This window comes from Centropristis striata, chromosome 13 (genome assembly GCF_030273125.1).
Source record: "Centropristis striata isolate RG_2023a ecotype Rhode Island chromosome 13, C.striata_1.0, whole genome shotgun sequence".
NCBI lineage: Eukaryota > Metazoa > Chordata > Actinopteri > Perciformes > Serranidae > Centropristis > Centropristis striata.
In genome coordinates this window covers 7,910,225-7,922,946 of record NC_081529.1, presented here as the reverse complement: position 1 = coordinate 7,922,946, position 12,722 = coordinate 7,910,225, and the positions used below count along the sequence as shown (strand labels likewise).

The following is a 12,722-nucleotide window of genomic DNA, read 5'->3' as shown; positions in this document are numbered from 1 at the left end:
CTCCACGAGGAGTTTACCTTGTAAAGTGGTATCACTTTCATCAGAGTCATTTAAATGTGTGTGATTATGCATGTATGCGTGCATGCATTGGTAATGTGGTATTTGATTGAACATAGATGTGATGAGCAACAGAGAGGGTGTGGTTCCCAGTGCAGTTTACTTAAAGATCATTCTGTTGTCAGTCAAGTTGGGAACAAGCATTAAATATTTAAAAAAAAAAACCCTGATTAAGGCACATTCATTTCAAATGGAAGAATCCATCAGAGCACTGCAGGTGCATGAAGCCGTTATAAATATTTTATGCCGTGTGGTTCATCTCTGCACTTCCTATGAATTGCTGGTGTGAGTAAAACCAAAGCAAACCTGCTGTTACAGTTTTCATTGACCCAACATAAAGGTTGCCTGAAAAAAATACTGTTGGACTGATTGGGAACTCAATAAAATATGAAATTGTAACACAACAGTCAATGTACTTTTTTTTTTTTACCATCTTCCATTCATCCTCCTGTGGTCTTCAGGTCCTTTTTGACCCGGAAGGACGACAGGAGAAATTTTTTCACAATTTTTTGCTGTCATCCAAAAATGTACAACGTTTATTATTACAGATAATAAAATATTCAGGTTTTATTACCTTTTTTCACTTGAAATGAGGCCTTATTTTGTACATTTGACTAAGACTGACCAATAATAATGAAACAAAATGAAAATTATATATCAATGTGTTAGTCTTGAGTTGCAAAAAAAGGTGGAAAAAAAGTTGTTCATAATTTTTTTCTACACTATCCTAAAACCAGTCTAATCTCATCGGGTCCTTTTTGACCTGGGAGGACTAAAGTTGCATGATTGACGGGAGAACTACACAAGGGTTAAGGTTCCTCATCTCATCCATTTCCATAAACCTGAGCCACTAGATAACTGTACTGAACACTGCACATATTTTAGTTTTCTCTGGGGATGCCACATGTATTTCTTTATAAAACTATGAACTTTATTTCTGTGTGTTCTTGTCTCTTACCCTGTGAACTGTGTTCCTGTCCCTGTCCAAGCCCATGGCCCATGTTCTCCACACTGTGTCTCTGTAATGCCTGCAGCAGGGCTGGTCTAAGACTCTCACACAAGTCGGCCTCGTAGTCTCTTATACCACACGGAAGAACTTCTAGCACCCCCAGGGCTCGTCCTGCCAGGGGGGCCTCCCTGGTGCACAGCATATCCTGAAGTCATACAGAAACACAGTCAAACAGAAAGTCAAACACAAGCTTCAAAGGTACTATATGAAGCAATTTGCATCTATTCATCACTTTGTATTAGCAATGTTTGACCAAACTGTGACATAACTTAAAAACTGAGTCCCTCCCCCGACTTCCTTAGTTGCCTATAACAACCTCTGGAGTGATTTCTATGTATGCGAACGGGAGGATGATACATTAATGCACAGCTATTAAAGCCGTAATTCTCTTCAGTTCACCTATGGCGCCAACGATGTGTAATACTTGCTAATGTTAGCTTAAAAATGGAGTCTTCTGATGTCAACAAATGGCCAACACCAACATTTACTCATTCAGCAACATTACAAATACAGCTGATTGCTCCTTAACATTAATAATAACAAAATACTATATGTGTGAATATGTTAGTTAACTAGCTTTCACCAGTTAACATGATCCATGGCCAAAAATAAATGATGCAATGGTACAAAGCAAAGATGTAATACTTAGGATTTCTTTCTGTTAGCCAAGATCGATGCAAGCCAGCGCTGGTCATTAAGACTTATCATGGAATAAATATTTATAGGTCAAGTTTATTTTTAATGTATGTTCAATGTATGTTTGAATGCTGCTACTGGATGCTTGAATTTCCCTCAGGATAAATAAAGTATGTATGTATGTATGTATGTATGTATGTATGTATGTATCTATCTGTCTGTCTGTATGTCTATCTATGTATGTATGTATGTATGTATGTATGTATCTATCTATCTATCTACGTATCTATCTATCTATCTATCTAACTTACTAGCTAACTGTTACCTGTACCTAAGCTAAACTAAGTTAGCCAACTGGCTGTAATTAAGCTACATGGCATAGATTTGCTATCAGCTGCTTCATAAAGTTAGCTGATAATGTTATTTGCACACGGTAAGCAACTTACAGTTTTTCTCAGTCGCTTTGGTGCATTTCTCACATCGCTCTTTACTTTTTCACAACAGTTAATGCATTTCTAAAAACAGTTAGTACAAACTGCAAAACCTAGTTGAAAACCTACAGAAGCGTGTCACTTGCTCAAAATGGATAGCTCATTCCTCAAAAGCAAGTACTCATGTCAATGAAAGTGTCAGCGACATCAAGATGAAAAGTTCTGACATCATGTTTATGAATGAGAAAGTCAAATGGCTTGGTCATGTTTTCATTATGACAGTTTACTCTGGAAATGTTTTCAATGCAAAAAAGTCAGATCTTGGTGATGCTACCTGAAAATGCTCCAGACAGCACTATATACTATTTACACAGCCATTTGAAAACTACAGTAAAGTTACACATTACTGTATTTAGTGAGGTCACTGAGTACAACACACTGAATATGTATGTTTCATATTTTTATTGCATTTCCTTAGCAACTCTAATTTGTTCACAGCATTGTGCAAAAGAAAAAATACACACTTATTGACAACAAACATAAACACCCTTTGGGTAGAGCTGTGCACAGTTGTTGGAACTGAACATACAACATAAATATTACTGTAAATCATTCATGCACATCCAGACGTTCCTCTCTGTCTGGCCACATAGTTTCATCTACATCACAGCCAATATCATCTCTGGCAATGCAGCGAGGAAAGTATCTCCTCGAGTGGTGAATCCACCCTCTGAAGGACTCTGCACACCCTCACCCCTCTTCCATGAGGATGACCTTCCATTTCTCTGTCACAGTGTTGTAGAAATGATCCACTCTATGTCCTGCTTGGTTCATATATGTTGTAAAGTGTTTATGATTTATGGATTCAGCTCTGAGTGATTGTAGAGAAGTGGCTTATCATTGGTTCAACTAATGCTTCACACAGCCCTTCTCATCAGTGAAAGATGAGGTTCACCTGAGAGAATTTATTCAATTTAGGAGACATATTCAGGAAAAAAAAAGATTTAGAAAAAATATATATAAAATTTGCTTGACAGATTTTGACAACTAGTTCAACATTTTTGTATGTAATGACTCAAGCAATGAAATGAGGACTATTAGTTTTATATGGATTGACTGTTCAACATTCACAAGTATAGTTAATTTTGACTGATGAATGATAATGTTATAAAACAGCAGAGAGTTGTATGAAAGCAATTGATGACTGTCCAAAAGCATTTATAATTTGTTGTAAGGAATGAGAAACCGATACTATGATGAGCACAAATGACTAAATGTTGTGCAGGTTGAACTAACTGTTAATGTAAAGAGCGATGTGAGAAATGCACCAAAGTGACTGAGAAAAACTGTAAGATCATGGAGCCATGGTCCAAATAAACATATTTCATAGTAATGTTATTCTATGATTGTAATTTATTTCTCAAACTATCGTAAGACACCGTCTCAGTTTTGGCCGATGGACACGATGCATGCAGATGTCTACGGAGTGTGAGCATGCTCACAAACAGTATGCAGTTAACTTAATGATTTTCTGTAAATTACCTATAGTACATTTAAGACTGATTTAGAATATCCTTATGTAACAATATTGTCCTAGCAAGGTAAAAGCAACCAGGTACTCACTGCAAATAATTGTGTGATTTCCACAAACTCTTAGATCTAAGTCTGACTGCTACTTCAGGCTTAACAATAGTTCAATCTGGGTGTGAAACACTGCAGCCTTCATAAGTATATTAGCTTTAATGTGGCCAGATTAAATCCTAACTCCTATTTGGGGTCTGTGGTTCTCACCAGGAGGGTCAGTATGACAGCAGGGAACTTCTCAATCAGAGCCAGCAGCTCCACAGTCTCTGTGTCTGGCTGCTGATCCTGCCTCTCGTCTGCACGGCTTTCTCTCTTCTCTCCGTCGCCTGGCATCTCTGGCTGCACCCAGGGATTAAATACAACCACCTTTCATCAATTTTAATTTGTGAGAGTTCAAAGGGAATTAAAAAAACCCCATTGTAATGCATCTCGAACGGTTAATCTGTTAGAGGGAAATTAATTAGTGAAACCGCTGGAGTGAAACGAGTGTAAGTAAAATAGTTTATTGACAAATGGCAGTCTGAAATAGAAGTGAAACAATTGTGCCCCGTACCTTGGTCTGCTCTGCATCTGATTGCTGCACTTTCTTGGTCAACCAAAGTTCCAACACCAGCGCCCCAAATTTCTCTGCGAGATCCGGATATCGACAGATGAAGTGGAGGAGTGCAGGATGGTGAATGTAGAGCGAAGAGAAGCTCTGGCAGGAGGAGAGTGCCTTGCTGATGCAGTTCAAAGGAGCCTTGAGTAGGTTGGTGAAGAAAGATTGAAAGAGCCAAAGTTCTTTCTTTGAGATGTGCACACAAACACAAGTTAGAAAGTTTGCAGTTTTGTAAACAATTTTCTTCAGAGGCAAAATGTGAGACTGCTTTTAAAACCCCACTGAGGCAGAGTCCTTAGTCACAGCAGGGAGTCTCGCTCTTTTCATAGCCAGCATAAAGTGTATACTATTAACTATTACCTAATGAGTGTTTTTTCTGCTCTGTAGCTTAAAAAAAAAAGGTGAGCTATAATTAATATTCTAGGCTGCTGAATCATGTACAGCAGAATATGGATTTTGCATCAAAAGATGAATATGAGCTGTCAAGCTTTGATTGTGAGTGTACCGTGGCCTCCACATTAATAGTTTCCATATTAAACCGTAAGGAACTCCAGCTCCAGTACATGCTGTTCTCTTTCTCTGCGTGCAGGAAAAACAACACGATGAACACCTTCATCTTGATGAACGCTTGACACTTTAATGTTTCAGTGCTTGTAGGTAAACCTATTCTGCTGACTATGTCTTGAGGTTTTTTCTCCACATTGTTAGCACTGTAAGGCTGACTCACTGAACATAAAATACAATATTTAAAACTGAGGCAGACTGCTTCCCTCAGCTGTCAAAGTGTATTTTGATAAATACTGTGAAGGGATAAAAGGTAAAACTCCAGTAGATTCAGTAGTCTGCCGCTCGCCTACTCACCCGCACCTCCTCCAGTGACCACATAACCCCTGTCCTCCAGAGCCTCCACCTGTTCCACAACGCATCCACTTCAAAATCCTCCTCCTCACCCACAAAGCCCTCCATCACCAGGCCCCCTCCTACCTCACTGACCTCCTCCATCACCATAACTTCCCGCAGCCTATGGAAGTAAGTCTGCGTCATCGGATTTTATAACGAAAAAGCCATTGAATTTCGAGCACTGAATATTTATGCATTGAAATTATGTATCTGAATGTTTTTCAACGTTAAGAAATTCTACTGCAAAAAATTCAGTGTTAACATCCGGGGACCCAAGGAGGAGCGATCGATTCTAGATTCAAGATCGGGAGTGTGTGTCATGCAAGAAGAGCGAGCATGAGCCCTGAAAGGAAATGTGAAAAAAAAAGTTTTGGGGCATTGTTGGCCAAAACTCGTACATATGAGATAGAGATTTGAGAGAAGTGCCTGAAGCTTGATATAAAGGGAAGTGAAAGTTCAGCAAAATGCAGCATAAACAAAATGTTTTACCTTATATAGATGCATTTTAGTGCTAGAAATTCAATGGCTTTTTCATTTCAAAATCCGATGACACAGATTTACTTCCATAGCAGCCTCCGTTCCTATGAAGCCAATCTCCTTGCCCCTCCCATCAGGACCAAGCACCCAATCTGGGCTGATAGAGTTTTTTCTATAGCCGCCCCGTCCCTCTGGAACTCTCTCCTCAAAAACATCAGGGCTGCTCAGATCCATCCACCTTTAAAAAACTCCTCAAAACTCAGAACTGCTTTTAATGTGTGACCATTGTTGCTGATTTTAATTGTTTGCTATCTTTAACTGCATTTTAACTGTAAAGTGACTTTGTGCGCCCTGAAAAGCGATCTATAAATAAAATGTATTATTATTATTATTATTATTATTATTATTATTAATAATAATAATAATAATAATATTAACTATTAAAAATGCTGAAATAAGGCAAAACTTGAAGATGGTCATGGACCAAACTTTTTGGTGTGAGGTACCCCATAGACCTGTCATATGAACTCACATACCCCTTCATCAATCCCCTGTCTATGTGCCAAATAACCCTATTCATTATAGAAAAGTGGTTATTGTTATTGTACCAAAAAAGCTGGGACAGTGTGAAAACTGTAATAGAAACGGGCAAATCCTTTTTGACCTACATTAAATTGAATACACTACAAAGTAATGATCGCTAAAGCTCAAACTGGGAAACTTTCCATGAAATGATTGTGACAATGTGATTTATTCTTAACAGATTAAGCGAATATCTTCTCAAAACTTTATTAATCAATCTCTCCCAAACATTTCACAATGAAAATGAAACCACAATTAACAAGATTGTGTCTGAAAACAAAATTATTCCAACGTTATGGGAGACCATGTATATGTATACACTCCTTGACATTTTATCCATTATTTTTAGTAATTTCAACCATTTCTCGATTATTTTTAGCCAACCCCGAAACTGTTTATCCATTATTTTTTAGCTAATAACATTTATCTATTACTTTTAGCTATTTCAACCATTTATCCATAACTTTTAACAATTTCAAAAATGTTCCATTACTTTAAACCCCTGATTTCAGAACACTTGAGACATTGTCAGAAATTTAAATAAAACAGAATGTATCTTTATTAGTATAAGTATAAGTATGTATATGGGTGTGTTTATAAGAATATATGTATGTACATGTTTAGATATGCATACGTGTGCAATGCGTGCATGTGTATGTATGTGTGCATGTATGTATACATATATAATTTCCTGCAAATCTACCTGGTGTGAATGGGTGTGTGTATGAAGGTTTGGGTTCTGCTCTGCATTCTTTATGTATGTTATCATTTACTTTTGTTTGTTTGAATTTTATTGTAAAATTTGAAAACTAATAAAAATATTGTTAAAAGAAAATAAAACAGAATGTGATCATTTGCTCATCCCTTTTGACATACATTTAATTGAAAACTGTGAAAAACTATTTATTTAATATTTGAACTGATAGACTCACAGCCTGTTTTTATTTCATCTATTTATCCATGATTAAAAGCTAATTATATGAACTAGTTTAGTCAGTACTTTAAGCCAAGTATTTCAACCTTTACTTAGTAATTTAAGCTATAGTACAGGCCAAAAGTTTGGACACACCTTCTCATTCAATGCGTTTCCTTTATTTTCATGACTATAGACATTGTAAATTCATCAAAACTATTAATGAACACATGTGGAATTATGTACTTAACAAAAAAGTGTGAGATAACTGAAAACATGTCTTATATTCTAGTAAGCAAAGGGTGGCTACTTTGAGGAATCTAAAATACAAGACATGTTTTCAGTTATTTCACACTTTTTTTGTTAAGTACATAATTCCATATGTGTTCATTCATAGTTTTGATGCCTTCAGGGAGAATCTACAATGTAAATTGTCATGAAAATAAAGAAAAACGCATTGAATGAGAAGGTGTGTCCAAGCTTTTGGCCTGTACTGTACGTGTTTAAACTCCTGTGCTTCTTTTCTTATTGATCACAACTGTAACATGTAGCAGTGAAGTAGTGGTAGTAGTAGTAGTGAAGTGATGAGTTACCCTGTCGAGGTTGGGGCTCTTGTCCTGTGTGGTTGCCAGCAGGTAGAGGGCAGAGCGGAGCACAGAGCGAGGCAGCACACAGATGCCCTGAGCCTGCACTGAATGCAGCAGACACACAACACTGGAGAACACCGTCTGGTCTGGGAGGAGTCTGGATCACACACATGAACAATAATGACAACATGAACTTCAAATATTACAAGTTCACATGTATGTGACCAAACATTTATATTTGACTGTATACAATCACACAGACACACATATACTTGAATGTCAAACACGCCTCAGCAGACGCGTCCAGTGTGAGGGTAATAAAGTGGACAAACACAAACTCTGTGTGCAAAGCAGACAGAGTGCTCCAGGGGCATGTTGATGTCACAAACTTGCAATCTCTCTTTCTCACGCAAAAATACACACATACACAAACACGGACAGTTAATGTATACCATCGCACGCACATTCACAGATCCTCTCCCTGAGCACACACGCACTGAGCCCTCCCACGCTATGTAAATCTCTGGCCACTGCTCCCATTAATCTTGATGAGACCACACAGTGGTGGGGTGAGGCTTTCATCCCCTTCCCTTGGGTGTAATGTACAGCCGAAGTTCCACAGAAGGACAGATTAAACTTTCCAAAGAGGCCGAAGAATCTCTGAAGTCATAAAATATGTACTAAAGATCACCCATGTCGGGGCTGCAGTAGTGCCGCTGGAGCAGGGAGAGAGTTACATGCAGAACCAGCTGCTTTCTTGATAATGCGAGTTAATATATTGATATAATAACTCTGTGATATGACTAGGGTTGTCAAAAGTATCGATAGTCAAAAAATTATCAATACTAAAACGTTGTATCCAGATACGATACTCATTTTCAAAAGTATAGATACTTCGATATCGGTATTCGGAATTTCGACAGGTTGGTGTCTTTTGTGTCAAACTTACCTATTACTGATGTTATCGTGGCCGGTGGCTCGCATTAATGTTGGCCGTGTTATTATTAGCCATTAGCCGCAGCTAGCAATTAAAGGCTGAAAATATTTCTGTTCAATTTTGGGGTCTTTGTTTTTATCCTTGTGGTATCGAAAATGGTATCGAGTAGTGGTGTCAACAATAATCGATTCGGCGATGCATCGCAATGCGGGGCATGCACGATTCAGCATCGATGCGGCAAAGTGCCATAATCGATTATGTTTATTTCCTGTCCTCCAGTGGAACGTTGTGGGGGACAGGGTGGGAATTTCACGATGGCCACAACGGCCATGGCCGTCGTTGCCCCACACTCTGGCCTTGATGCCCTGTGAAAAAATGTTCAATTTACGGCCAAGGTGGCCTTTGCACCCCTGTCAAAGTTCCAGTAAACACAACGCTAACCCGACCCGCTCCCCGTCCTTCGAGAAGTGTGCTCATCAACACATGGCTCATTTGAATATTCAAATGAGCCATGTGTTGATGCGCAGCACAGGTAAGCTAGTGGGACAAGCTGTTTTGATATGTTGTAACTGAAGTATGTGGTAGTATTTGACAGAACTTAACATTTACGTTTTTATAGAAAGTACTATTGATAGGTAATTACCATTGTATTAGCCTATTTAAAGTCGACTCGTTAACGTTACATTTTTGCGTCATGAAAACTAGCGATAGCTAGCTAGTTGGGATAGCGCTAACGTCTTCCCTACCTCAGGGACAAGGGCTCGACATTTAGCTAATATAAATTTCACCTCAGCAGGTTCCTTTTTTATGGCAGGAGGAGGCATTTCTCTTTCCTTACTTTTAGATGAACTCAGGCAGGAGATTCATTTTGCCATCTTTTCAAAATATAGCCAATAAAATCTATTGTTATTAGGCCTATCTGACTGCTTGTATTGCCTCATGACTGACGAAAAATGTCCCTTGTTGTGTGCAGTATAATTGTGATGCATCGCAATGCATCGTAGAATCGAATTGAATATAATTGTTACCTGGTGAATCGTAATCGAATCGAATTGTGAGGGCAGTGCCAATGCACACCCCTAGTATCGAGTACCGAATATTTTCCTGAGTATCGTTATCGAGTGGAAAATTTTAGTATCGTGACAACCCTGGATATGACGCTACATATTGTTTGGCATTTTGATAATTTCAAAACAGATGTAGCTCAAATGTTGTCTTTTCTGCTCTCTTGGACTGCAAAGTGGTGCTTTGTTAAGATTTTTTCTCAAGTTATTAAAGTTACTGCAAGTTTTTTACTTTTAATGACTGCTGCCTTCATGTGACCCACATAACAAAAAAAGCCCTCAGCCTGAGCAGGACAGTAGGGTCCATGTGTGGCTGTAGGTCCTGGAGCTCTGCACACTTCACCACCCAGCTGGAGGCCCACACTGTGTTTCTGGACCAGCTTGAGGGAAGTGAGGCATGAGGGAGAACCAGAACCAGGACTGGGAAGGTTACTTCTGCAGTAAAATTAGAATTTTTCTAAAGTCAAGTCAAGTCAATTTTATTTATATAGCCCAAAATCACAAATCACAGATTTGCCTCAAAGACTGTACATGGTACGACATCCTCTGTCCTTAGACCCTCACATCGGCCAGGGAAAAACTCGTTAAAAAAACCCTTTTAGCAGGGGAAAAAGAAGAAGAAACCTCAGGGAGAGCGACAGAGGAGGGATCCATCCCCCAGGACGGACAGACATGCAATAGATGTCGTTGTACAGGACAGATCAACAGAGTAGAAAAGAGTAGATAGAGGCTGGGAGGGGGGTAGAGAGACTGAGGAGATAGAGGAGTCTGGTGCTCATGGAAACACTACCGCTTTGTCCACAGAGGCCACAAAAATCAACTGAAAATGAAAGTTCATAATGGGAACCTAAATTTCACATTCAATAAATAAAAACTACAATAATGTGTCAAATTCTTCTGGAAGCACATTCTGACATCTCTAAAAGGTTTTCAGGTTGTCAACATTGAGGAGTTGTAATATTTGATTCTGTCAAAACTGTCGAGCCAAACTTTAGTTGTTAGTTGGTTGGGGTGTGACGAGATCCTGCGAGAATAAACTCGACGATGTTTCTTGTCGCGTTAAAAATCAGTCTCGCGAGATTTGTGAGTTATCCAAACTTCTATTTGTTACCTGTGGGGGCAGTAAAATGAAAAGGAGAAGAGGAGGGGGGCGTTCCCGGTGGCACACCTGGTAGAGCGCATACCACTGAGGCCCAGTCCTCGTGAGCGGGCGGCCCGGGTTCGAGTCCAGCTTGGAGCCCTTTCCCGCGTGTCTTCCCCTCTGTCTCCCCCTTTCACTCTAACATCTCTACTGTCAATAAAGCTATAAAATGGCCAAAAAAAATCTTTATAAAAAAAAGGAGAAGAGGAGGAGAAGGAGGGGAAGCAGCAAGCAGCCAGAATGACGTCGCAGGGGCTCGTTAAGAAGAGTAAGAACGAATCAAAGCGGCACAGTCTCTCCCAGCTGCAGGCACCGAGCTAGCTAACAGTTAGCTCTGTAGCAGTACAGTGTGTATGTGCTGCTGCTGCAGGAGGTGTTCACTTAGCGATCTCGGTTTATTTACAACAAGCACCGGACACTCTGTTAAATCTTTGTTTTGATCAGCTGCTGATGTTGTGCAGTTAGCGACGGCGGCCACAGTTGCGTCTCCCGTGTTTAATCTGTCGTGTATGTGATCACGGATCATGGTCGAAACTGTCCCTTAGCGATTACGAGACAATAGAAAACCACACGTCACCTCTGGAGTCTCATTAATCCCTCTGGGGGATTTTATTTATTTATTTATCTTATTTTAACTTTTATACATTTTAGTTTTAGTTTCAATTTGTGGAAGAAGAAGTTTATTAAAAGCTCATGCCTACATCATGCATGTAAAGAGTTATAATAAAACATTTCAAAATGCATGTGCAACTCGGTTAAATAAAAGTCTATTGGTCCAGTCATATATTTTGTCATTGTAGTTTTCCTAAAATCTCGTCTCGTTGTCATGAACCCAATATCGTGTCTCGTCTCGTGAGCTGAGAGTATCGTCACACCCCTATTAGTCAGTCATGGAAATGGTACATGTGGAAGTCCTCTTGGGCAAGATACTGAACCCCTAATTGCTCCTGATGCTGCACCATCAGTATATGAATGAGTGTGTTGGTTATTTACTGATGAGTTTGTGAATGTGTCTGAATGGGTGAATAATGACATGTAGTGAAAAAGTGCTTCAGGTGGTCACTATGACTAGAACCGAAAGTGTATTGCATTTACAATTCAGTGGTGCAGCGCTGGTCTGGAGTAATGAGAGGTTTGGTGACATTGTACTCTTTAAAGTGATTCTCTAAACACATCAAACAAAGCTCTCCCTTCTTACAAAACCACTCTGCAGCAGTAACAGGAACAAGTGCTTTCAATTTTTATCAGCAAAATTATTTTCACTGATGTTAAAATATGTATTAGTTCATTTAATTTCAACAAAATTGAATTGAACACACACAAAAAAATCTCTATTATTCTTTATTCTCCTTTTTCCTCAGAGAGATTTGTGCATGTCTGCAGAGAAGGTGAAGGTGTTTTCATTTTCCTCGTGTTTATATGTGTTTTCGGTTGCTTGATGCTATTGTGTGCTTCTAATCTGTTTGGTCCAGTGGCCACTAGTCCAAACTGTGGGCGTTACCTGTCTCCTTGCTGCAGGGCGAGGTGTAGCATTATCACCAGACAGTACTGGGTGGCCCTCTGCCCTTTATATTCACTCAGCTGGATCCCCGGGGACTCACGCAGCAGAGAGGGCCAGTCTGACGGACGACAGCACAGAGAGGGAAGGTTGTATAGCAGGAGATTCTCCACCTCCTCAACATCTGGTGGGGATGAGTGAGAATAAAGAATAAAACAGAAAAAGTTAATAATCAATGTGAGAGGAAGAATGAAGGATATGTATGAAGGAGAGAGATTTATGGAATGAAGTAAAACCCAGCAGAAGAG

General features: G+C 39.3%; 1 protein-coding gene across 1 annotated transcript in view; it reads right to left on the bottom strand.

Moving 5' to 3' along the window:
* LOC131983301 (meiosis inhibitor protein 1) overlaps positions 1–12,722 on the bottom strand; it is a 97,748-nt gene that overhangs the window by 42,198 nt on the left and 42,828 nt on the right. Inside the window, exons 19-23 of the mRNA XM_059348012.1 lie at positions 12,418–12,598; positions 7,781–7,931; positions 4,271–4,456; positions 3,925–4,056; positions 1,016–1,211 (exon numbers count right to left, since the gene is read on the bottom strand). Coding sequence (XP_059203995.1) covers positions 1,016–1,211; positions 3,925–4,056; positions 4,271–4,456; positions 7,781–7,931; positions 12,418–12,598 — 846 coding nt within the window. The remainder of the gene's footprint in view (positions 1–1,015; positions 1,212–3,924; positions 4,057–4,270; positions 4,457–7,780; positions 7,932–12,417; positions 12,599–12,722) is intronic.